General features: G+C 40.4%; 2 protein-coding genes across 2 annotated transcripts in view; both read left to right on the top strand.

The window, feature by feature from the left end:
* The window catches only part of exoc6 (exocyst complex component 6), a 458,194-nt gene that overhangs the window by 56,158 nt on the left and 375,656 nt on the right, over nucleotides 1-26,380 (top strand). The window contains exons 22-23 of the mRNA XM_078290646.1: nucleotides 1,007-1,119; nucleotides 2,978-4,416. Coding sequence (XP_078146772.1) covers nucleotides 1,007-1,119; nucleotides 2,978-3,104 — 240 coding nt within the window. The 3' untranslated portion in view covers nucleotides 3,105-4,416. The remainder of the gene's footprint in view (nucleotides 1-1,006; nucleotides 1,120-2,977; nucleotides 4,417-26,380) is intronic.
* cyp26a1 (cytochrome P450, family 26, subfamily A, polypeptide 1) lies at nucleotides 19,626-24,829 on the top strand. Its single transcript, XM_071904878.2, has 7 exons — nucleotides 19,626-19,814; nucleotides 20,446-20,670; nucleotides 21,667-21,948; nucleotides 22,576-22,725; nucleotides 22,887-23,021; nucleotides 23,735-23,881; nucleotides 24,237-24,829. Exons 1-7 carry the CDS (start codon nucleotides 19,626-19,628, stop codon nucleotides 24,573-24,575), a joined length of 1,467 nt encoding a protein of 488 aa, XP_071760979.1. The 3' UTR covers nucleotides 24,576-24,829.

Here is a 26,380-nt window from a genome sequence, read left to right as displayed (position 1 = left end):
GTCTCTACAACATATAAGACAACAGAAAATATTTTTTACATCTGTTTTAAAGAGTAAAACCCCAAGCCAGGTGATGTCACCACCTGTTGTACTCTATAGAAGGTGACATCACCTGGCACCAAAGATCAGCCAATAGCAGATGGCCAGTTCAGTACCCTACTTTTTACCATTAGATATCAGACTTCACCACAGATGTGGGTTTGGGGTTTAGTTACTCTTTAACAAGAAAATGTTTGTTGTTACCATATTGGTTCATAGTGACAATATTATTCTGATTTTTTTTTTGCAGTTTTAATTTTCCATATCTTCCTCCATTTAATTACATTGACTGAATAGCAAGTTCCGGACAGTAATGTAGCGATAGCTAAAAAGGCGGGTTAACCATGAACTCCCAACTCCCAACGGTTTTAATTCATTCTTTTAAGACCCTACTGTAATGTCACTTAAATCAGTTTGGTACGATTTCCCTCTCAGTGGGTAAAGTGAGTTCGGGCGTCCTCTGCATGCCTGTTCATGGCCCCTCAATTAGCTCCAGGTGAGAATAATGGCATTAGTGCTAAGCCGATCTCCCTCTCTCTCTCTCTCTCTCTGTCTCTCTCTCAATCAGCTGAATAATGGCATTAGCACTAAGCTGTTCTTTCACTACGCCTCAACACGACCCAAACACCCAGCTGTTTCACCCTATGACATTAGCATACACTGAGAAGCTTGTGTGTTTGTGTGTGTGTGTGTGTGCAAAGGATAATCTCCATTAGGTTAACTAGGGGTCGTGGGGGGCTGGAGGGAGGGGGCGCTCATTTTAAATGTTCCTGTTCACACTTAACACTCATCATTTCGCAGTAGAACCCCCCCCACCACCACCACCACTTATCTTAGTCTCTCTCTTGCTCTCTCTCTCTGTTATTTTAAAGTGAGGTTCTGTTGTTTGTCTGAAGATGAAATACTGACCATTTTGTTCTCTTATATGTGTGTGTGTGTGTGTGTGTGTGTGTGTGTGTGTGTGCAGCTCCTGGACCTATTCATGGTGTGGGACTGGTCAACCTACCTGGCAGACTATGGCCAGCCGACCTCCAAATACCTGAGAGTGAACCCAGCCACGGCCCTGGCTCTGCTGGAGAAGTGAGTGCATCTTATAATGTACACACTGCTAGAGAAGTGAATATATATTTCACCACCACCAACAGAAATGAGTGTATTTGCTGCAGGGTATCCATGGGTCCTTTAAAAGTCTGAAAAAGCCTTAAATGATTTACATTTAAGGCCTTTAAATCCACTTATTGAGGTCTTATATTTTCACCATGTAATGCCAGGTTTCTTTGTGCTGCATGTCCACTCGTAGATTAATCCAGAACAGGGTTAGTGGTACAATCTGTATCCTATCTGATTTACTAAACACAGTTGGACTTCATGTCCCTTAACAATTAATTTCCAAGTGCCCTTTTTCTTATTCTGCCCATTTATAGTTTCACAACTTTACTAGCTATGTTCAATCAGAAAGAGGCTGGTTTGTCTTTAATGTCTTAAATGTGGCTTTCTGAAACCTGCAGATACTCTGGTCTAATTACCCTCCACAGGCAGGTCAAAGGTCAGGCTCAGTTACAGAGCAGCACCCCCAAAGCTAGTAGGGATTCAAACACTCAACCAATACTGCCATAGTTGTTTTAACATATTAACATTTTAACCATTGATTAACCTTCTTCAGCTTTCACTCTGAAGCACTAAATGGCCCATATGTTTAGATAAAAAAAAATATGAAGAATATCCTATATGTAAGTATATGTAAATATAACATTTTACAAATATAAAAATATCGCTATGTATTCAGTATGAAATAAGTGGAACCATTCTAAAAGTATCTGTATGCAGTATATAGTAACGAGAAACAAGAGAATCAACAGAAATAATGATTTGAGGTCTATTGAAAAATTTTATCATATCACCCAGCCCTATATTATCACATCAGCTCTCACATACAATTTCAACTGGGAAGTATTAATTACATACTCCTACATATAACTCCTGACTGTAAATGTGGCTGATTTGTTTCCCTGCTCTCTCGCCGGTTTGGTGTCACCTCTGCTCCTCTTCCTCTCTCGTCCCTCTGATTCTTCTTCTCTCTTCTCTTTTCCTGCCTGCTGGTGTGTGCTGCTAACTGCTACCATACAGAGTCTACAGGGGGTAGGTGCTGCTTCCTCACTGGTTTCCTTTGGTCGTTTACAGGCATGCGCTGATGATATTTTCCTCTTTGGTCTGTGATGCTTTATAGCACAGGAAACCAGGCAGGGCTGTGACAGTTTACTGATGTCACCTTCAGCTGCAATTTAGGGTCGCCAACATGCAAGGTTACCTAGTGGAGCTTTAAATTCATAGTCTAGATCAGTGGTTCTCAACATGGGGTCTGGGGACCACCAGGAGTCCTTGAGGGTGTCCTCACCAAATTGATGAATTGTTAAACCTCACCATTATTCCATTTACAAGAAGTTAACACAATTAGAGAATGTAGAAGAATGACTATTTTGATCATAGTTCCACTGTTATCTCTCTACCTACAATGCAGATAGTCATGGAATTCTGGACAAAATCATATCTAACAATAAAAATATTCTCAGATTTGGGTCCAAGAGACAAAATCTCATCAAATTGGTGTCTGTGGCCCTAATGTGGACTAAATTAGGCTCCTTGATATGAAAAAGGTTGAGAATCACTGATCTAGATCATAGTAAGTAGTAATTGATTTTTGTTTCTATTGTTTCTTTGCCTTATGATGATCACTGACTGGAGGTTGTAGTTTACCTTTTTATTTACCACTACATCCGTGTGAATAATAATCATTGTCTTCCATCTTTTTAGCAATAGCAAAAGCCAGCAGAAAGTAATAAGCACTGTTTAATCACACTTTGAAATCTTGCTTAAATTCAACAACACTTTTTCACTCCCTCTTCTCTCCCTCTCTTTCTCTCTCTTCCTCTCTCTCCAGAATGAAAGACACCAGTAAGAAGAACAACATCTTCTCTCAGTTCAGGAAGAACGACAGAGACAAACAGAAGCTGATAGAGACTGTGGTCAAACAGCTGAGGAGCCTCGTCAACGGCATGTCCTCCTAGACACACACACACACGCATACACATAGATACATGCACACACACACACATAAATACAGGAGTGAAATGTATGGACATCAGCATGTCATACACAGATATAAAGGATGGACATGTAGGATGGAACATGCATGCACACACACACACACACACACACACACACACACAAGAGGAGGGGAACCATGACAACATGACAAAGACATACAGAACAGCCACACAGGGAAATCACACACACACACATGCACAGAAAAGGGAACGATAGACAGCATACACACACAGGGCAAACACACACATCAGATTAAGGCACAACACACACACACTGTACAAGGCATGCAGGGAACACACTCCTAGCAAACACAACACACACACACACACACATCTTCTCCTTACAGTTATACATGACTGAATACTCAATGTAAATAACACACACACAATCCTACTAAACAGTTTACTGAAATGTTAAAAAGGAATGAGCAGTAAAATGTTTTTAATGTATTTTTAATGGCTATGATAAGACAAAGTATGTTTTGTACATTTGTGAGAGTGCAATGATTGTAGCGCTGCAGAGGGAGGCGGGGACAGCAAAGGGCATGACAGTCACAAGTAGTGGGACAGTGAGGTCAAAGGTCAATGCTTACTCTTGGCTTGGACTCACTTTAAAACAAGGCACCACAGGTGAATGGGAGAAACCATTTCCCCTCATCCTGTCAGAATGACATCTTATATCTTGAATATATACACAAATACAAACACTTCAATTCAAATTGGCTAGTATTTCATAAAAATGCATGAATTTGCATAACAGAACACTTTTGTTCCTCACTGGATGAAGTCAGAGAGCATTTGCCTGTTTCATTCTGATGAACAACTAAATAGTTGGTAATTTACAGAAGGATTTGTGATTTTTTTTTTTTTTAAGTATTTAGTTTTTATGTATATGGCGAAAATCTCAGTCTCAATCTCTCCTCTTCTTGCTATTTTTTAATTTAAAATACCTCATAAAATAAAAATGGCAAAACCTGTGTAAATTACCAGCTGTTTTGTTAAGAAGCAGCATGTAAAATTTGGCAGCCATATGTACAAGTTGAGTTTAAAAAGAGGGGGTTTCATACAGGTTATGTTATTTTGAGAAAATGGCCAATAAGGTTTTTTGGATCTAAAAACATATAAATTACGTATTTCTAATTGTTTTGGATTATTGTTTTGTAGATTTTACAAAATGACAGTAGTTATAGAAGCAAGATATTATAATATGCCCAGCCCAAATTTCCATTTTCACCTGTGGTGCCTCGCCTTAACATGGATCTCATATTAAAAGGTGAATAGCTCAGTCAAAGAGGGGGAATATTCTGTTAACTGGTTTATTCAAGCTAACAGGGAGACTCAATCACATGGTATCAAAGGTTCATGGAAACAAATGAATAAGACCTTAACCAGAGTATGACCAGTAGCCGGGTTGGCTGGCATATAAATGTAGCCAATGATAGCAACAAGAAAGACCAAATTAAACTCATTGTCCCAGTACTTACATATTGTCATGTATGTACGTATGTATGTATGCAAAAACTCACTGTTAAAGAGTAAAAGCGGTGATGGATGGATGGATAGATAAATGGACGAATGGATGATGACGTCTAGAAAGACTGATGTTCATAAAAAAAAAAGGTGGAGGTTTTGTCCAACTTCTTGGTGGCTTTGCTTGCTGTTTGTCATTTTTTTCTCTGCCTCACATTTTGCATCGTAGTCGTTTAGCCGACGCCGTTATACAGAGAGATTCATGACTGAGCAGGTAGGGGTTCAGCGGGATTAAAACTGTGACTTTCTTGTTACAGCACAGTCTCTCTAACCGCTAGTCCACCTCGCTGAATTGTGGGTAATGCAATCGTGTGGGCAGCTTTGTGAAATGCGGGTAGTCTTAAAGATCATATCAGCTGTGGGTATTTTGTTAGCCTGTTGCATGACAGGTAAAGGTTTAAATTGGAGAGAGAAACGGCAAGCTGCCAAGCTCACCAAGGCTTTGGGTAAAAAAAAAAACTCACCAAGGATGTTTGATTGTTAGAGAGAGATTCCACACAATGCAATACAGGTTGGAGCTGATTCACTGTACATAGACACTCTATGTCTGGAAACCCATGGTCTAACACTACAGAGAGAGAATATACCATAGAATCATGATGAGATAGGAGCAATAGGTACTGTGGAACATCTGTGGAATACACACCATAGAACGATAACGAATCAGATACTGATACTGGTGTGAATGGGCTGAGGTTGCCTCTGATTGCTGATCCAGGGTCTGTTTTCTAATATCTCCAGACTCCCACTATAGGTCAAGGATGCTAACAATGCTAATGCGCACTGTGGCCACACAGCCAGAAGGTCGCCGGGTCGATTCTCAGTCTTTTCTGTGCGGAGTTGTGTGTTCTCCTGGGTTTCCTCCCATAGTCAGGTGGATTGGAGACTCTAAATTGTCCATTGGTATGAATGTGAGAGTCTGTCTATCTCTGTTATGCCGCGTTCATGTCATATCAGAAGAAGTAGGAGGACAGGATGGCATTCCATTGCGAAAATTTGGAAACATTCATGTGTTTACCTCATTGGAACACCCACATCCAAGATGGCAATTGTTTCTAACAGATCACTTTAAAGTCAACCACAAACAAATTACAGCAGACATTGCTTGCTTTTGTAGATTTGATTGTATTAGTGTGAATATAACTGATCATTTAGATTTTTGCCGCCCGTGTTGACACACTTATGCAATTCATGATGCCAAGTGGGAAATATTGGAGCCTACAAAAACTTCCCACATGTCCTACTTGTAATTACCACTAGGAGGCTGTTTTTCCCCAGTCGGCAGCTTGTATTTATGGTGAATCTGACATGACGTGAACGCAGCATTAGCCGTGATAGCTGGCGACCTGTGCAGAGTATCTCCCTGCCTTCTGCCCAAGCATGCTGGAATAGGCTTCTAACCCCCATGACCCTGAGAAGGATTAGGTAGGGAGAGAAAATTAATGAATGAAGTGGAAGCTGGCCTCAAGTCAGCAGTCTGGGGCAACTTCACCCCTAAGTAAAAGAGTGCCACTGCAATTAATGATCCTCTCTGGACATGAATGTCACCATAGGAATCAGTTAAATAATCTGAAATGTGCGCAAACTGCCTATCTGCTATCGTACAAAGCCTGTGAAAATTGAGACAGTGATGTGTCTGGTTGGAACAACGTTGGTATCATTAGCTTATTGAACATTATGTCACAATGCGTTGGGATTGGTTGGGGTTTTGCTGATTGTAATGGTACAGCCTTTTCTAGATAGATGGCTCTGGAACCGTGGGCTTGTTCAAGCAAAAGCCTCCAAGGAACTGAAGAGGATTTAACAAACAGTCAACACAGGCTTGACTCTAGAAATTTGTTGAAGTGTCAAAATGGACGTCGCATGAAATGATCCCAATTCCCTCTCTGTAAATCATGTCAAGAGTAGGGTAAGCACATTATACCCTTAAAGCTAACTGCAGTCTTATCATGTATAACCCACCCAAACTACTTGATTATTTCTTACAAGAAAGCAACCCCCGAATTGGGAATTTTATGTCATTAGTCATTATTTATATATGTATGTATATATATATATATATATATACATATATATAGCTATATAACAATTCAGTAACTTGCATCCCCAATTCTGTATTTTTGTTCCTCAGGGTAAAGTGAAGCTTTAGAATCTCATACTTAATATATTTTCCACAAAACGCAGCAATAATGAATCGGTTCATTTACAGCCTTGCTAGCAGGCTGACGCTTACCAAGTACCTACGGATGACTCCTAATGAAAAACATTTTATAATCGGACTGTTTCTATTCTGTTATTTTTTGGGTTTGTGCTATACTTTCAGCAGGCATTTTGCACTGAAGAATATTATTTAAGATTTATTTTTTCTTGATTAGTTTTTTGTTTGTTTTTTTGCCTTTTTTAAATAGTTGCTTGTAAATGCCATTGTACATACTGCATATTTTGTAAAGAAAATATTACCGCAGTTTGTCTGCTACAAACGAAACGGGAGGTTGACACTGTGATATGCGCCTCCTTCGACACCTAAAACAAATGTGTAATTAATAAGACTTTGAATTTCAGTTTGTTGCTTACTTAGCAAACACCGTCAGTACAATGCGAGGAGCTAGGCGAGTTAAGATTTGTTACCTTCTCTCCACTCGCTCGCATGGTTGAAATGGAAATACTACATACTAGCATAGACCCCTTACAACATTCCAGTATGAACTATCTACAACAAGAATGGTCCTAAAGATTTCAACTTAACTGTTCAAGGAAGACGTCCTCCAAAATAAAGGACAATTCCTGTTTTTTGTTAGTTTGTTTTGTGTTTTCATGTGGTAGTCAGATGGTTCTTTGACCTGAGAGTAGACTATGGACAAGGTGGAATCTGAACGGGTTGTTCTCTCTGGTATACACAAAACAAATTTAGCCACAACGAATGCTAAATGAATGGAAGCTTTGGAGACAACAGCTACGTGCATTCTGATTGCATCCAGGCCATAGACTACCATCAGGCCAGTGGGACTCCTGGCTATCATGTAAAAAAAAAAACCATGAAATTACCTGATAAAGCAAGATTTCACTTTGGTAGAACATTTTCACATTTCACTGCATACACCTATATGGGAGTTCAAGAATACTTGATACACATTTACAAAGGTAATATGGTTTCATTTAGTGTCCGCAGTCATACTTTCCAAGAAGAAAGACATTTTTGCATGTTAATATTGGAATAGACTCTTTGCAGAAGCGTTCTAAATCTTTAAAATAAAAAAGTGCTAAGAAAAAATAGCAATTATAGTCAAAGTTCAGGGAAGTAACATTATAGTCATGCTAATGCCATAGGCTTAGTTACCAATCTTGCTAGCTAGCAAGGCTAGGAAACGCTAGGTTAAAATCCGTGACGCTTCTTCTCTAAGTAACAAAAGCAGTATGCTAGCAATCATTGAGACATTTCTTTCTCTAAAGTTGAGAAAGATTTCTTGTTGACTCTTACTTGGATAGCAAGCCTTATATTTGGAAAGCTACAGCTAGTTAAAATGACTCACTAGATATGAACCGATCAGAGCACACCCTGTACTGATTTGTGCCTGCCTTGACATCTTTGCGATTGATTGAGGCTATCCATAGTCGTTTTCTTTTTTCTAATCTTTTCTTTCACTGATTTTTGGAAGTCTATAAAATGATTTATTCGCTATTTTTCCAGCCTTATTGGAACAACCAACCACACAACAAAGGTTGACCATGGTCCGACTATAGGTACTGCTGGACTTAAGTTGTGGTCTCCCCACATGGGTGCTAGAGGGCTCTAGAATGCTTCTGCAAAGCCTCTATTATCAATATTAAGAGATGGGGAGGAAGGCCTGAATATCGATGGATTCCGAGGCCAGTTTATGTTGGAGGTTGACTGCTCCTGATTCCTATGGAGGTGCCGAGATGTGTAAATGATCCACACAAGTGAAATCTCCCTCTAGTCTAAGGGTTTTCTGTGCACAGCAACACTTACCTGTGAGTTTGTACTATTGAGTGGAGGGGTAACTGGTTGGTCTGGTAGGGAGGGATGGCTCATTCAGCTCTCCCTCTCCTGCTAAGCCTTGCCTCATGCCCATTTTTATGTTCATTATGTAATGTGTCATATCATCTCGTGAGATGACACAAGAATAAAAAAAAAAAACAACTGTGCTGGTGAGAGCAGGAGACTCTGATTCACATACAGAGGATCTGCAGCGAACAAGGAGACTCAAGCAGTCTGTGGCTATTTTACAGTATTTTTCTTTGGAAGGTAAAGTGTTGCCATCAAAAACAACCCATAATCGATTCACTTCCTTAAAGCCTTTAGAACTGTCTCCTGGTTTAATGGCACTAATCAAGATTTTACAAAAACATTGCTTTAAGAACTTTGTACCGGTCTTCTTGTGTGCCGGGGATCCTTTTTAAGTGAATAAAAACAAACTTAATCAGTTTTTCTTGCCTTCCACAGAGGAGAGAAAAGTCAATTTTGAAATTGGAGTGAATCCTTGCTTTACCTTTGTTATGTTTCTGAATAAGACACCCCTAAATGAGATGTTTTCCTGAATCTGTTTTTATTTTGTGTGCTGTAATAAAAAAAAAATGTTCATTCAATAATCACGTTTTCCTTGTCTGCTTGTGAAGTAAAGATAGGGTGGATCTCAATTATTGGCAATGGGACGTTGTTCTCTGTTGCAGCCCGACTTCCTGATTTAAGCCGATTTTTACACAATAATCTTCTGTCTTTTACATAAAAACTTTTATCCCTCTAAAATCCACAGTGAAGACTTGTGGCAAAACTGCAAAAACAGTGCTAGTCTTTGGTCTATAAAAGGAAGCAGGTAACATTTAATTTAATTGCTCTGAACTACATTATAATACTTTTAATAGTTATGCCCTACATTTTATTACTTTTGTTACAATTTTGTTATGCGCCTCCTTATATTACTTTTATTGTTATGCGCAACCTTTTTTCACTTTTACTAACTGCGATGCACTACCTTTTGTTGTTTTTACTAATTGTCATGCCCTACCTTTTGTTTTTTTGCTAATTGTTATCTGCTACCTTTTGTTACTTTTACTAATTGTTATGCGCTACCTTTTATAACTTTTACTGAATGTTATCCACTACCTTTTATTACTTTTATTGTTATGCGCTACCTGTTAATTGTTTCACTTGAAGCAATATTCCACTTAGTTTTAACATGGGGGTTATTCAGCACTTGACCACCATGAAAACCAGAATATAAACTAATCACCAAGATCAGATGCAGCTGGACAAGTTTGTTGCGTTCAGATTTTTACTTCCCATTCATTTGAATGAGGCCACAAAAATAGACTGAAAACCGACATTTAACACATTGGTGAACAGATTTAACAACAGATCCTGCTACTGTGATTTTCAACTGACTGTGGGTCCAACGTTTTAGAACATAATTTTGCCAAATAGCATTTTTACTACTCAGAAGAGAACATAGCGGAGGGATACCATTTAGGAGAGAGAGTTCCTGTTTGGGAGACTGGATCTACTTTTATTTTTAAATACTAATTTTAGTGTAAAGCAAGAATAGAAATGCAAAATGATGAAGGACCAAGGACTGCTTTATTTATTTAAAAACAGGATCTGTTGTTGAATCTGTTCACCAACGTGTTAAATGTCAGTTTTCAGTCTATTTTCGTGGCTTCATTCAAATGAATGGGAAGTAAAAATCCGAACACTACAAACTCGTCCAGCTGCATCTGATCTCGGTGATTAGTTTATATTCTGGTTTTCAAGGCGGTCAAGTGCCGAATAACCCCCATGTTAAAACTAAGTGGAATGTGGCTTTAAAGTGATGTTAAACTTTGGTAGCATCTTGGGTTGTGTAGCTTCCTCCATGATAAAACCCCAAACTCTGTGATTCTCTGTTATCTGTTGCTCCGGTAGAGGAGACTAGAGAATTGTGTTTTTTTTTCTCTCTCCATTCACTGCCATTGTATGGAGGAACAGTCTGAAAATCACTTCTAGCACATAAGTGAACGCAAACAAAGCAAATTATGACAATATATAAAAAACTAGTCCAGTGGCTGAATTGTGTTTAAGTGAATTGCATTTTGAACAAGTGTAACAGAGAAATCCAGTCTGAGGAAACTTTTGCCGATGGTACGAAGAAAATTGTACGTTTACAAATAACTGTGAAGAGGCAAATAATTGTGACTATGGATCAGTCTCCATGCATCAATCCGCTCATTTGTCCGTCACGCTCGATATTTCACACGGCACTGATCTGATTTTGGCAAAACGTGTTGGAATGATGCGTCCGAACACTGTGCTCTAGCACTTCAACATGACACAATGTCCCAAGCGGGGCGCTAAAAGTACAGGTCAAAACACGGTGACATATTTGTTACTGATTGACCCAGAGGGGGACTGCATTGGTGGGGGTGGCGGGGGGGCATGTTTTACACTTTGTGAAAATTCTCCATGTTGGATTTTCAAAGCCACCAGGTCACAGTGTGGAAACAAAGGGGCACAGAGATGGCGCCTCCATCTTTATCCAGCCTGAACTGCTGAACTGTACAGCCAAGGTCACCATCTAGATAAGAGGTCTCTCTCTCTCACATACACACACACACAAAACCATCATGCGCGATGCGAAGGTCCTCTGTCATCTTGCATCTCGTTCGCCCTCCCTCCCTCTCTTGCACCCCACACACACACACGCACACACAGATTGGGAAAACAGCTAGTGAACTTTGCCCTGGGTCAGTGTTTGAATGCCGGGTCACACCAGGATCCTTGTCGCCGGAGATGTAATGAGGCGAGAGACGTTTGGAGAACTCTATTATCAACTGGGTACCGGCCACCCTGCCGACGCCACACACACACACACACACACACACACACACACACAAACATGCCTATTGCCCTCGGAGGTTCACTGTGTTCTCTGGACTGTATTGTCTTGTCACATCGTGCCACTAGTCTCATTTAACATTGTCACCTTTATTCTACATAGGGTTACAGCATGTAGATAGACCTGGTCATGTGAGTGCCATCCTCTATATATGCTGTAATCATTCACAAATTGTCTTTCTCACACTCACATATTCCTCTTTTTGTTATATATTGCATCTGTATTATATTTGTGTATGTGTATATGTATATATTATAATTTTGAGTAATTCTACACCTTTTCATCATGCACAAATCTCATATAATCTTTGTCTTAGTAAATTCTGCTATTATTGACACTACTGTTATTTTACACATCCTGTTTTTAACACATTTTCACACATTTTCATTCATACATTTCTACTTAATATCTGTGTATGTTTAGAAAATCCACATTTGCTCTGTTCTTATTTATATCCTGTTCTTTCTTCTTTTTTCTTTTTCTTTTTACTGTATCCATTTTCCCCAAATGGGTCAAGATGTGCAGAAGATGCTTGTTACCTTCTGAAGTTCAACCACTCTTTATCTTTCCACGTCATCATACCCTTTGAATACATGCGCACACACACACTTGCATATAATTCCATTTGTAAGTCAAAGTTGAAATATGACTGTTTTCATCTTTGCTCTTTCTCTTTCATCCCATCCATCCATCCATCTCTCTGTATCCCTCTTTCCTTCATCCCTCTCCTCTCATTTAGGACTTTACAAGAAATTTGCTTCCTTAATATGATGTATTTCCTGCTGAAACAGGATATTGGAGCAGGATATAACGCGGGGAAGGATTATTTACAAGTATCCAATGAGATATCAGTTAGGGAGAGAAAGGCAGTTTTGATTGGTTTTATTGGTTTATTGGCCACTGCAGCAGCAACTAGTAATAGAATACAGCAAAGAAGAATAGAATATATATGAATTTAGCAAAGCCGGAATATATATACATACTGTACACAAATGTACACAATGTTAAGTAGAATGTATGGATGAAACGTATGAGAAGGTCTGGATTACAGCATTAAGATGGTGTGCAAAATAACAGCAGTAGAATTTACTGAGATAAAGATTGAACTCAGAATATGTATGTGAAAATATACCAAAAATATGAAAAATGTGCTCTATATGTTAAATATTAAATATTTCCTCAGATGAGAAGAAAATGAAAAAAATGTAAAGGTTATTTTTCACGATGGTCCTGAAAAATCATGTCCCCCAAACTGGCCAGAATGATCAGATGTTATGGAGCAGAACTATATGAGATGATATTTTCAGAATAAAGCTGCCAACAGCTGTTTTTTTTCGCTGATTTCAAGATCTTTAATTTTGTGTTCATGCCAAAAAATTTCAAATCTTCTGTTTTTCTCTCTGATTTTATTCTTGCCACAGTGGAAAAGCCTCTGAAACAACAATAATAAAAATAGAAAAAATGTTGATGCATACTTATGCAGAATCTGATCAAAATGTCTCATTAGAATCAGGTCAGGTTAAGAGCTTCCCATAGACAACCAGTGTAGTATTGATCAATTATACAATCAATCAAACTGCATCATATCCATCATATCAAGTGGACCAGATCCCATTTTTTAATAAAAGATCAACATCAACCCCATATAACAGTGTAACCATACATTGCACATTTGTAGTGACCGGTAATGTGTGGGGGGAAATGATTTAGTTAAAAGAGTGTGGCCCCTGAATCACATTTTGCACTCCTGTGTAAATGCAGTTGAGGAGGTGGGGAGAGGATTTCCTTCCTGCATGTCAATTGGAGTGAGAAGTTTTTTAGTGCGGGGATCAAACACTTTGACGGGGCAGTAAACAGCTTTCCATTCAGGTCAACAATACAGCAGGCAGACAGAGGCGGAGGAGGGACCAGATACCACCACTGGTTTTATATGGACTGTTTGTATCTAGGTAGCTAGCTAGATTAGCCTGCTACAGTTGGGGTCAGTTTTCAATATATGGAGTCAGTATTAGCATGCTTGCGGCTGTCAGTCTAATGCCAAAGCCAATGAACCCTCTGCCTTCAACCAGGTAAATATTATGTATACTCAAACATATTAACATTAGAAGATGGTTACACTCTCTTTCTGTTCAGGGTCAGACTGAGGCTGAATCTTACTTCCTACTACACAGTACACTGCGAAACCAAACCCCTTAATTTTATCCCTGAAATGTCCTAACATAGCTTTAAAAAAAGAAAGGTTAGCATCATGGGGTTTTAAGAGATTTATTCATGAGTTGGTTCAGGGAGACACTAATTAAGGGATTTGTCATGCCTTTTGTGCAGGTTTACAGGGTTATTAATGAGTTATTCTTGGAAAGTTCCTGTCTCCCTTAATTTTACATTGAATTTTACATGGATTTTAAGGGGTGTTTAAGGTGGTTTTGATAGGGTCTCCTCTATTAATAACTCCCTTAACTCATTTTAAGGGGCTTTTGCATGAATAAAGGGGTGAATTCATGTAAATGTGAGGTTATTTTAAGGGATTACTGGTTCGTAGAGGTAAGAGTTAAGACATAAGAGTGACTTGTGAGAAGTTATTGTTGTCACACATGGACAGAACGGGTAGTACAGTAGCCTATATTGTCACTGTAGTAGGCTAATGTTACACAGTAGCCTTGCCATAGTAGGCTTATATAGCCTAATATTTTACACTATATTGTCATTGGAGAGTTAATCTGTTCTTTAATTAGGCTATTATTCCTCTGTAGTGACGTGAATTCATTTTTATATTTGGCAACGTATGGAATAACGGCGTCATGATGATAAAGCCCCGTTGAATTGAATGCATATACAGAGAGAGAGAAAAACGGAGACACTGACCTCGCGCTGAACCAGGAGCCTCGCGCTCCACTGACCTCCTCCCGGCGGGAACGCACGTCACTCTCCAGACAGTAAAACTACAAATCCCAGCGGGCAGAGCGGAGCTGCCGTTCGCCAGCATTGTACGTATCTCTTCCTTGTTTGTAGTCAAGTAAATCGGTCTAAATTGTCTAAATACAGTTATACTCACATAGTTAAGACTTCTTTGGTAGGAAGACGCATGGGAAAATGTGAATAGTAACTCATTATGTTGGAATTCTGTTCAGTTCAGGCCAATTCAATTCAGCAGTGCTTTATTGGCATGGCACATGATTCCATAGTATTCACTACAGAACGCTAATCAATAAATCTATCTATAAATTATCTACAGAGTCATTCCTCATTCAATATTGCTGTCCATTTCCCGTCCTGGTTGATAACTAATAATTTTGCAGCTAAACTTGCACATGCTCTTTTCATGTTCATTTTTTCATAGATTCATCAATAAATTTACTCCCAATAGTCATGTTTCCGATATCCAAACGTCAAGTAGGCTAGAGATTATGAAAATATGTTTGATTGGTTAAGATTAGGCTACTATTGTTCACTAATTATTTTATGAATTGTGTAGCTACACTTCATCACTTAGCCTGGTATTGACAGTACTGTTATTCATTAATCGTTCAAATATTCGATATTTAGAAAAATAACAGCTGGTTGTAGCTCCATTTAAAAAAAAAAGTCGTTTCATTGCTTTTAAAGTTTCCCTATGTAATTACAGTCTCTCTCTCTCTCTCTCTCTCTCTCTCTCTCTCTCTCTCTCTCTCTCTCTCTCTCTCTCTCTCTCTCTCTCTCTCTCTCTCTCTGTGTGTGTATGTTTGACGGACAGTGAACTTGGTTGCGCGCGAGAGTTCACCGAGATGTCAGGGTCACAAGCAGGTCAGCGCGCGCGAACGGGGGGCTGGGGAAGAGAAACACACACACACGCACACACACACACACACACACACACAACCACACACACACACACACACACACACACACACACACACAAGAGGCGTTCGGTTTACAGTGGCTTCCCAGCGCTTAATGCTGACTGTGCGCTCTCCCGCACAGTATGTGTGTGTGTGTGTGTGTGTGTGTGTGTGTGTGTGTGTCCTACTCGATCCAGTTCATTTCAAACGTGCAGTTGTTCTTTGTCATGAAAAAGTGCACCTTTGTTACATGCTGCATAGATATTGATATTTTAATGATTATTTCCTTTTTTCATACTGCACACTATTTATTGTATATTCGCACATTTCCATGCGATTTTCCTTGCTTCATTAAGTTCTAGGCTACTGCTGTTATTTCACAGCCAGTCACAATGCTGTAATCTATACTTTTCACATACTTTTCATTCATACATTTAACATGTAATTGTTAGTTGTGTAGCTTTATATGACCTTCCATTTACTCTAATTTATATTCTAAAAATTCTTTGCTGTACCCAGTTACTTGAAAAGACACATTTTCTCTCTCAAAGTTTAATAAAAAATTCCAACCCCTCTCATATCAACTTTCTTAACTTAGATCAGTTTGATGCTACTAATTATAATGTATACTATGAATTTAGGTCCTGAAGATTTATGTCAGCCTAACAACGTGGAAAGCTTTATTCTGCAAATAAAAAGGTGGGTAAAGTGAGTTCAAGTGGGTTTAACCAGGACATAGGTAAGCAAACTAATGTACAGATGCACACTTTTTTTTATATAACTTCTGAGTTGATTTCTGGAAATTTTTGCTTGATCTATAATGATAAAAACTACCAGATCAAAATTGGCATCAATTAGGCTACATTCACACTACAGGCCTTAGTGCTCAATTCCGATTTTTTGCTCACATCTGACAGATTTTTCACATATATTTTTCAAAGTGACCCATATCTGATACCAGTTTGAACAGACCTCCATCCTGAAATGACACGCAAAAGACGTCACATCTGGACAGTCTGTCATTACAGTCCATGCCCTAATCCTAATTTCTGCAAACACTGGTTGAATACAATATGCACCATCTATTTAATTTAATTTTTTTTTTTTTTTTTAATGGAGGCATTTCCACAAATACTAATCAAATTTGCGGCTCTTTCCACTGGCTGCTTGTCCTCCATGTTTTTCTGGTCAATTGGACGAACCATTTTGACGACTACATAAAAACCACATGAATTCCAACCTGACAGTTCAAACTGCGGTCGCATGCATGGCCACGGATCAGACATGTACCAGATTTAGGACCAGATATGAATGTGGTCCAATCAGAATTGAAAAGATCAGATTCCATGTGGGATTTTTTTCTGTTCACACTGCACTAAAAACATCACATCTGTGTCACATAGGAGGAAAAAAATCACTTTCGGCTGCAGTGTGAACAGAGCCTTAAGGTCACGTCTTGCCATTAGGCTTGGGCGATATCCCAAATTATGTTTTTTTGCAGTTTTTTTCCCCCGGGTTTTTTCGGGGGGAGATTTTATTGTATTTCTTACAAATTAGGCTACATCAAATTTCTAGGCAATAATAATTATTATTATTATTATTAACAGCCAATGAATTTGATCTTACTATTCAAGCATTAGAGGAAACAATGGCCAAACAATGGCTCTTTCCTTCTATTTCCAGAAAGACGGGTTGATTATGGAAAAGGGAACCCACTTGAATTAAAAAGCAAATTTTTCACTTTTTTTTTTTTTTAAATATTGCGATGTTCGAAAATATTGAATATCGGCCCAAGCCCACTCGCCATACCCGACGAACTCTACATGTGACAATACAGAAGGCAGAGATAGCGTCCATCCCTGATAAGCCTGACAGGCTCCACCAGGTGATCGGTGTGTTTACTGGGTAGGAATATATGGCCCCGGCCCGGACCTATAAACCTATAAACAGCTAGGAATGATTCTCTACACTTGAACTTCCCTTCACCCCCCTTTATCACACCTGAACAGCAGAATCCTGTTTCACACGTTCACATTGTGATGCGGAAAAACTCAACAGATACAGCATGACCAGCTGGAAATGCCATTCACTCTGAAACAGTGACTCATATAGGAACTTATAACATCAACACATTACCTGATATTATCTATTTAAACCTAGAAAATATCTCAAATAACACATAAAATACACTCTCTGGGCAGATTTGTGCATCTATATCTATTATTGTAGCTTCTGTGGCTGGGGTCAGTTTTCAGTATATGTTGTAAATCAAATTTATTGTGTATAAAAGTGCTGAAAATGACTTATGATGATGATTTATACCTTTACGGAGTCAGTATTAGCATGTTTGCAGCTGTCCAGAGTCTAAAGCCAATGAACCCTCTGCCTTCAACCAGGTAAATATTCATACTCAAACATATTAACATGAAAGAATGGTTACACTCTCTTTTGCAGGTATAGCCTCTCTCTTTCTGTTCAGGGTCAGACTGAGGCGGAATCTCACTTTGATTTTTCAGAGCTACAGGGAAAAGTCAGGGAATTGGATCAATTCTCTGGGGAAGTCAGGGAATATCAGGTCATTTTACAAATGGGTCACTTCACAGGGATATAGCAGAATGTATTGTCCAACTTGTTTGACATTCATTCCTGGTTTTCAGGCTGAAAAACAACAGCAACAGAGGAAGAAAGAACAGATTTAGCCCATGGAATGTCATGGAAAAAGTCATGGAATTTTACATCCAAGTCAGCCCAGTTGTATGATTGTAGTGGTAGTTGTTGGTTGGTGCGCGCTGCCGTGCCGTACCGTGCCGTTCCCACCGGGGTGAACCTCAGGGCGCCCTCCTCGGCACCCGCTGAAACGCACACAGTCACAGCCAGGACAGACAGATCCATCCATGTAATGTGTCGCTGTAAAAGCAGGAGCCAAGCTGTCTCAATTTGACTGACCGATTGGCCCTGCCACACACACACACACACACACACACACACACACACACACACACACACACACACACACACACACACACACACACACGTCCTGACGTTATGGCAGGTCGTAAAAAACAAGAGTCCAAATGCAGAGGGAGGGTGTGGCGAGCGAGCTGAGCGCCCTCTCGGTGTTTACTTTTCATGCGGCGTTAGCCTGGGGATAACCTTGTGTGTGTGTGTGTGTGTGTGTCTGTGTGTGTGTGTGTGTCCCTCTGCCTCTCTCTCTCTCTGCTGACCCAAGTTTGAACCCGCTGCGAGCAGAGATATCATTTTTATAACAGAGAGAGAGAGGGAGAGAGAGAGAGGGGAGGTTAAAGTCTTCTTCTAGATTAGGATGAGGTCCAATCTGATAGACGGATAGAAACAGTCTGAGTCAAGCTGAGGGCAGCGCTGCTTTCCAGCCGAGGTGTTAATCATCATTTCATCTCTCATAGTCATACTGACTGCTAACTCATCACTGCGCATTAATGAGGACTATGGCTGCTTATTATATCGGTTTTAATATTTAGCCCTAGTTGGTCAATATTGGTCTAAAAATCGGTTAATTCTAAAATGCAAAATATATAAAATTACGCCTATATATCATTGAATATAAATTTTTAAAAAAACATCCTAATAAACAGGTATGAATTGGAAAAAATAAAGTGTAATTTTAACTTTCAGTGACGCAAGTGAGACAAACAGGCAAGAAGGAGACAGCAGAGGGATTAAGAACTTCTTCACCCCGAAAGAAAGACGGGCTGTTTTTCACATTTCCCCGAGCAGCAGCGACTTCAAAACGCGCTTTTGCTCTTGAATGCTGGCCCGCCGCAGGCTGCGACCGCCGCTCCTGCAATCCGGGGAGCTTGGTAATGAGTGTGTAAACTAGCCGCGTATCGCCAACAAAGACGCCTTGGGATGCGCTCCCATTGTGCAGCGGGGAGAATCATCACCTTTTCACAGTGAAATCCGCCGCGGATTGTCTGCGTGCAACAGGAGGTAGGGATTAAAAAGATGCGGGGCCCTTGGAACAAATGGTGGAGCGAGCCAGCCAGTACAGGCCGGAGGCGGGGCCAAGTGACACCCACAATTAAAGATGAACTTTGTGTGAACTAATTTATCTGAGGGAGGAGAAGGTAACAGGCTGCCGAGAGTCCCCGGCAGCCTATAAAAGCGGCGGGTGAGCAGTCCGCAGCCTTAGTAGCCGACAGAGCTCCACCTGGACAGACGCAACCCCGCACAAGACGCTGCTTGTCAGGCGCTACTTTGAACCCACTGCAGATATGGCTCTGAGCACGCTGCTGGCCACCTTCCTGTGCACCATCGTGCTTCCCATCCTGTTGTTTCTCGTGGCGGTCAAGCTGTGGGAGGTTTACCTGATCCGAGGGAGAGACCCGAGCTGCGCCAGCCCGCTGCCGCCCGGATCCATGGGCTTACCTTTCATTGGGGAGACGCTGCAGCTCATCCTCCAGGTAAAAATGCATGACCGGGCTGCACCGTTGTGACTGCCATCATACCGCGTGGATACAACCGGGATCAAAACTTTTAAGTCACTGTGTGCTGGATGAAAGTGAGGGATGTCCCGCCTGGACAAGGATGGTTTAGGCACAGAGAGAAAGTGTGATTTTTAAACTGCATGTAACTCATGTCTGGTGTTTTTACCTTATGTTGCCAAATTGGCCAACTTTGCGCGCTTAGGTTAATTAAAGGTTAATTAAAAAGCGCATAATTATGCTTATCCCACCTGGATAAAGATAGGTTATTCATAGGAGTAGCCTATTATATATTTTAATTTAACTCTAGGCTATATGATCCAGCTCAGGGATTTTCCCTGTTTAGTCTGAAAATCATCAGATTTGTGTTTTAGTGATGTGCCAGGTTCAGTCTATTGGTTTCTATAGTGGTATGTGTACATATTGATCGGCATTGGTTGCTATAGTGGATTGTGTTTATATTGATCTGTATTGGTTTCTATGGTATGCGTATACATTCATCTATATTGGTTTCTATATAGATATGCGTATATATTGATCTGTATTGGTTTCTATAGAGCTATGCGCATATACTGATCTATATTGGTTTCTATGTGTTGCCATGTTGCAGAGGAGAAAGTTCCTGCGGATGAAGAGGCAGAAGTACGGCTACATCTACCGCACGCACCTCTTCGGCAACCCCACGGTGCGCGTGACCGGGGCGGATAACGTCAGGCAGATTCTCCTGGGTGAGCACCGGCTCGTGTCCGTGCAGTGGCCCGCGTCCGTGCGCACCATCCTGGGTTCGGACACGCTCTCCAACGTGCACGGCACCCAGCACAAGACCAAGAAGAAGGTAGGTGTGCGCTTTGTTTTATACCGTGGCTTGGATTCAGCTCTGTTTGCCTTATTGTCATCATAAGCTCATGAGTCAGTAGAATGAAAGATAAAATGTATTGGATCCGGATTAACATTGTTTTTTGTTTTGAAAAACGTCAAATGTTGCACTTTTACTGCCCGAAAGAGCAGGATCGCGCCATTACGCACGGATCTATCCAAATCGATCCAAAGCTCGTTTAGATCGACTCCGACTCCTCAAGCACTTGTTGCTGCCTGCTGAGGAAATTTGGCCAGAACCCCTATGTCATGTTATCACGACTGCTCTACTGTCCAGTGCTTGCTGTTATTTTTAAGGACAGACGTTGCTTTGGAGAATGCAGTTAACTTTTTGCTTAATGCAACCATTGCATTGTCAGCCGTTATGCACAATTCAGTCAATAAAGGTCATAAGCCTGTCTGATGGACTTACAATAAACTCCGTTAATGATACATTGTAATTTCCAAAATGTCCTAGCCTTTCTAAAAATCCATGAGAAGAATAAAGACTTATTTTCTTCTGATCACTGATTTGAATCCATGTGTGCCAATTACATATAGCAAGATGTGATACCTGAAGTGAATCCAAATTTGATTTTATAGTTTTTTTATCATTATAGTGGAGAGTAAAAGTCCAGCAAATATCACCAGATTATTGACAGACTTTTTTTTTTTTTTTTTTTTTTTTTTACTTTTTGCTTGAGATTTATTTGGAAAGTTCCCTCTAAACTGATAGTTTGGTGACCTACAAGTAATAATTGATCACACTGACACAATAATAATATCTTGTCAGTTCCTATGTCTAATAATTGATCATACTTACCAAATCATAATATCTTGTCAGTCAGAAATTTAGTGGATATCAGCAGGTTTGGAAGTTTTGGTGTCAAATGATATTGGATGCAGGGACTTTGCCATAGCTTAGTTCAGTGAATTGACACTCATGCTTAAATCTCACCTCTTCTTCCCTCTCCAGGCCATCATGCGGGCTTTCTCCAGGGAGGCGTTGGAGCTCTACATCCCGGTCATCCAGGAGGAGGTGCGCGCCGCGGTGCGGGAGTGGCTGGGCAGGGACTCCTGCGTGCTGGTCTACCCGGAGATGAAGCGCCTCATGTTCCGCATAGCCATGAGGATCCTGCTGGGCTTTGAGCCGGAGCAGATCAAGACTGACGAGCAGGAGCTGGTGGAAGCCTTCGAGGAGATGATCAAGAATCTGTTTTCGCTTCCCATCGACGTGCCATTCAGCGGGCTGTACAGGGTAAGGATAGACGAGGGGAATGAATGCATGAGTTAGAACAAACACACCCCGACTGCAATAAAGCAAGCAGTTAATGCATGGATGGTTTGATGGATCCATAAACTTCAGATGCCTCTTGAGTAGCAAATTGGCATTAAGTTAAAGTGATAAAAACCTGTGCAGCAGTGGATTTTTCACGGGGAAAATCATACGCGTTTAGAACAGCAAAAGTTGCATGAACTATAAAATGGAGAGTAGCAAAACAGACATCGATTTATATAAAAAGTTTCAGATTATTACTTTAACAAGAGGGTGAGGGAGCAAATGAGTTACATCAAATTTGTCATTTTTGTAATGTCAAAAACTCTGCAGTGAAGTTGGAAATGGGAGTGGACTGTAGTTTTTAGACAAATCCGCTTATCTATAATCATACTTTCATTAACTGCTAAAATATAATGCAGGGATCAGCAAAAATACAGTCAGTTTTTCTTCTTCAGTTGTAATCAGATGAGCTTGGAAACTGATTTAATGTGGACTCCAAAACAGTAGTTGACCTGGATACACCCTTGATAGTACTGAATGAACCGTGACTCATCTCTGTCTCTCTTCCATCCCTCTCTCCCTCCTCCCATCCGTCCTGTCCTCCAGGGGCTGAAGGCGAGGAACTTCATCCACTCCAAGATAGAGGAGAACATCAAGAAGAAGGTGCAGGAGTCCGACGGGGAGTCGAAACACAGAGACGCCCTGCAGCAGCTCATAGACAGCAGCAGGAAGAACAAGGAGCCCTTCAGCATGCAGGTAATGATGAGATCACATTACATCTACTATATTAACCTTCATAGATCATGTAGAATCAGAATGACATTTAATGGCAAAGCACATGTTCCAGGAATTTGAAGTGTGTCAGGAAGTTAAGAGCCCATTAACTCATCCTGTATGTCTAATTTCTGTCTTTCCAGGCCATAAAGGAGTCTGCTACAGAGCTTTTGTTTGGAGGCCATGAAACCACAGCCAGCACAGCCACCTCTCTGGTCATGTTCTTGGGTCTAAACCCTGAAGTAGTGGACAGACTGAGGCAGGAACTGATGGAAAAGGTAACTAGACTGGATCCCCTTTTTAGAGTTTAACAGTTGTAAAACTGGTAGAAGTTGTAGCAGTAGCAATGGCAATAGTTGGCTTAGTTGTGGTAGTAGCAGATATAGCACTGCCACTTCTCTGGTCAAGGTACAAGGGAAGTAGTGGCTTATTGGAGTTTTAGCTCTACAAACACTTAGGCAGAGCTGTTCTGGACACAGAAATAGTCTCATTGGTTGAGTTAAACTTCAATGGGTGGAACCAAAGAACCACCGATTTATTTATTTATTTAGGGCAATTTGGCTAACTGGCAAAATGTCACAAGGCTAACTAGCTTACCTGGACAGCTATAGGCTAGTAAGGCTAGTTTGAACTTGGAAGGTCAGCTAGGCTAACTAGCTAACCTAGATAACTTAGCCCGGCTAGATTTGCATTTTATCAATTAGTAACAAGGACGCTAGGCTTCATAATATTAGCTTCCTCATCTCTTACCTCTTTCCTTTTTCACCGGGCTTCAGTCTTAGCCAAAAAAATGGTGGTTCTTTGTCTCCGTCCATTGAGGTTTAACTCAACCAGTGAGATTATTTCTGTCTCCAGAGCAGCTCTGCCTCTGAGAAATGTTTGTAGAACTAAAACCCAATTCTGTTAAATAGTGAAGCAGATAACACTCTGACCAGAAAACCAAGCCAATGTCTCTCACTCATTCCTTCCCTTTGTCTCTTGTTGTGTTCAGGAGGAGCAGGGAATGGACCTACAGAGTCTGAACATTGAGGCCCTGGAGCAGTTAAAGTATACCGGCTGTGTCATTAAAGAGACCCTGAGGATCAACCCTCCGGTCCCTGGAGGATTCAGAGTGGCCCTGAAGACCTTCGAACTGAACGTAAGTTTAAACGATCTCTATGAAGTGGTACAGAGAGCATCCTAACCTAGAGTTCACTGGTTCAATTCCCACAAACAATTGACTGTTCAATAAAGTTTCTCTGGATAAGAGCGTCAGCTAAAAATGTAAATGTATAGTATAGCTTATCATTGGCCAGTAGTGTTTTTAGGACACCTTGACTACAACGTGTCAGGCTACAGCATGCTATGATGATATACAATCTTCTTTGGTCCAAAGCAAGCAGGCACAATAATATACTGCAGACAAAAAGCCGTCTTGCCTGGATAAAGAGTACATTTTCTTTTATTAGCCTACACACAGTATACTCATCCACCAATTTCCCTCTCTACTTCAGGGCTACCAGATTCCCAAAGGCTGGAATGTCATCTACAGCATCTGCGACACCCACGACGTGGCAGAGATCTTCCCCAACAAGGAAGACTTCCAGCCGGAGCGCTTCATGACCAAACTCTCCGGCGACTCCTCCAGGTTCCAGTACATCCCGTTCGGAGGGGGGTCCCGGATGTGCGTTGGGAAGGAGTTCGCCAAGGTCCTGCTGAAGATCTTCCTGGTGGAAGTGGCGATGCAGTGTAACTGGACTCTTCTAAACGGGCCACCCACCATGAAAACGGGACCTACCGTTTATCCCGTGGACAATCTGCCAACCAAGTTCACCAGTTATGTACGAAATTAAAATATTGTGAGGAGACGTTGTGTTTCCCAAAAGCAGTGTAGTGCTAAGTGCTTGGTTTCCCAAAAGTCTTTTAGTGGTAATTAGTGCTATTGTCATCTTTATTTCACTGTGAAGCTAATGGGATAAAGACGGTTTTAGTGATAGGATGCCTTTGCAAAATCAAGATTCATCTTTGTTTTACTTCCAGGGGTGAACTATAGTCAAAGTACTAAGACCCTTTGGGAAACATAGCAGACACAAATGCTGCATTTACACATGAACAGAAAGCATTTTCTGATTTTAGATCTTTGTTACAAAGATCTAAAATCTGATCTTGTGTGAATCCAGCCAAATTGGTCAATGTGGCTTTTTGGCATAAAGTGAATTGTACATATGAACAGTTGTAGATGATTGAGATGAAACATATATTACATTTTATATTTTGATATGTTAATACACAGGATTTGTATATATCCTTTTTTTTAAAAAGATGAACAAACAAAACGAGAGGCACTATACACGGACATGGAACACTTTTTAATCAGCTCAGAGGTGTATCTATGGGATGGATGTACATTTGTAATGTAGAGTCTGTTTATATAGCTTTTGTATCTTACCCCAACTTATTTAAGTGACATGTTATATTGTATGGGCCTTTTATTTAATAAAATGTTTTTTTGTGGAGAATCCTGGTTTTATCATTTGAATATAAATTGGGTTTAAATAGTGAAGTGCATCAGCAACAACTGTTGCTATAAGCTGTTGCATTGGTCTTCATGCAGCACAAGAATATTATTACATATAATCTCAGCAATCATGAGCCAAGACTTCAGTGCTTAAGCTAAAGGAGAAAAGCTGGCTTTATATAGAAATGGTGAATAAAAGTATTTAATACTGTGCATGTGTTGACTAAGACACTAGTGATTACTTTGGATGTGTTGGTTCAAAAGCACAATCAGAAGGGAAAAGGAGCCTTCACATCAGCCAGTTAGGGCATCAAACCTCAACAAAGGGACACTGATGCAAAACTCATCATTTTCCATTATACCGATTCTACTTACGTCTTGCTTGCATGGGTGTGGCTCTCCAATAGAGTCCTATAGGATCAATGGACTCTCCAACCCCAAAGCACCCAAAGCATGTTTTTTTCAACACATTCCTTACTCTGTAATGAGATACAGTATGTTGGTAACGAGATGTAACTGAAAACTATCTACAGTCATGCCTTTGTCATACATTTTTGATGCTACCTTGGCCGTTGCTTTAGTGCTTCCTTGTTTCCTCTCTACATGCACTGCTGTGTAAAGTAGTGCAAAATAAATAGTGAAAGTTGTCAGGTCGTGGATAAACTGAAAAGTAAATAGAAGTCCAAAAAATCCAATTCAGTCCGGAGAGCTGCATCCAGGTAAGCAAGACCTAAGTAGCTCTATAGTGAAGAAATTGATCGATAAGTCGGATGACAAATGATGGCCCAGGTCGATTATTTGAATTTGATATGGTGCAACAAATGAAAGGTGCAGATTGCAAGCTGCACACGGTTTCTTTAAGTAGGCTACACAGAGGATACATGCCTAGAGTTAACTGAGTACAGAGGTGAATCTGAAATCCGAGAACTCAGAGTTGATTCTTGTGTCCTTGTGGAAAACGTTCTTCCCAAGTTGTTTTGGAGAGAACAAACTTGTCAAGAACAAGAGCACAGAGAAGCATCTTTACAGTTTGAGATGGACTGAAGGACAGAGAACATCTTTACAGTTTGAGATGGAGTGAAGATCATCAGAATATCTTCCAGTTTGAGATGGACTGAAGAATAGAGAACATCCTTACAG

The sequence above is a fragment of the Centroberyx gerrardi genome, chromosome 20 (genome assembly GCF_048128805.1).
Source record: "Centroberyx gerrardi isolate f3 chromosome 20, fCenGer3.hap1.cur.20231027, whole genome shotgun sequence".
Lineage (NCBI taxonomy): Eukaryota > Metazoa > Chordata > Actinopteri > Beryciformes > Berycidae > Centroberyx > Centroberyx gerrardi.
The sequence above is the reverse complement of the archived record's forward strand: the minus strand, read 5'-3'. Positions and strand labels throughout refer to the sequence as shown.

Coding starts and splice junctions, on each gene's coding strand:
- cyp26a1 (XM_071904878.2), top strand. CDS start 19,626: ATGGCTCTGAGCACGCTGCTGGCCACCTTCCTGTGCACCATCGTGCTT. Junction 19,815..20,445: donor CGCTGCAGCTCATCCTCCAG/GTAAAAATGCAT, acceptor GCCATGTTGCAG/AGGAGAAAGTTCCTGCGGAT. Junction 23,882..24,236: donor TGAAGACCTTCGAACTGAAC/GTAAGTTTAAAC, acceptor TCTCTACTTCAG/GGCTACCAGATTCCCAAAGG.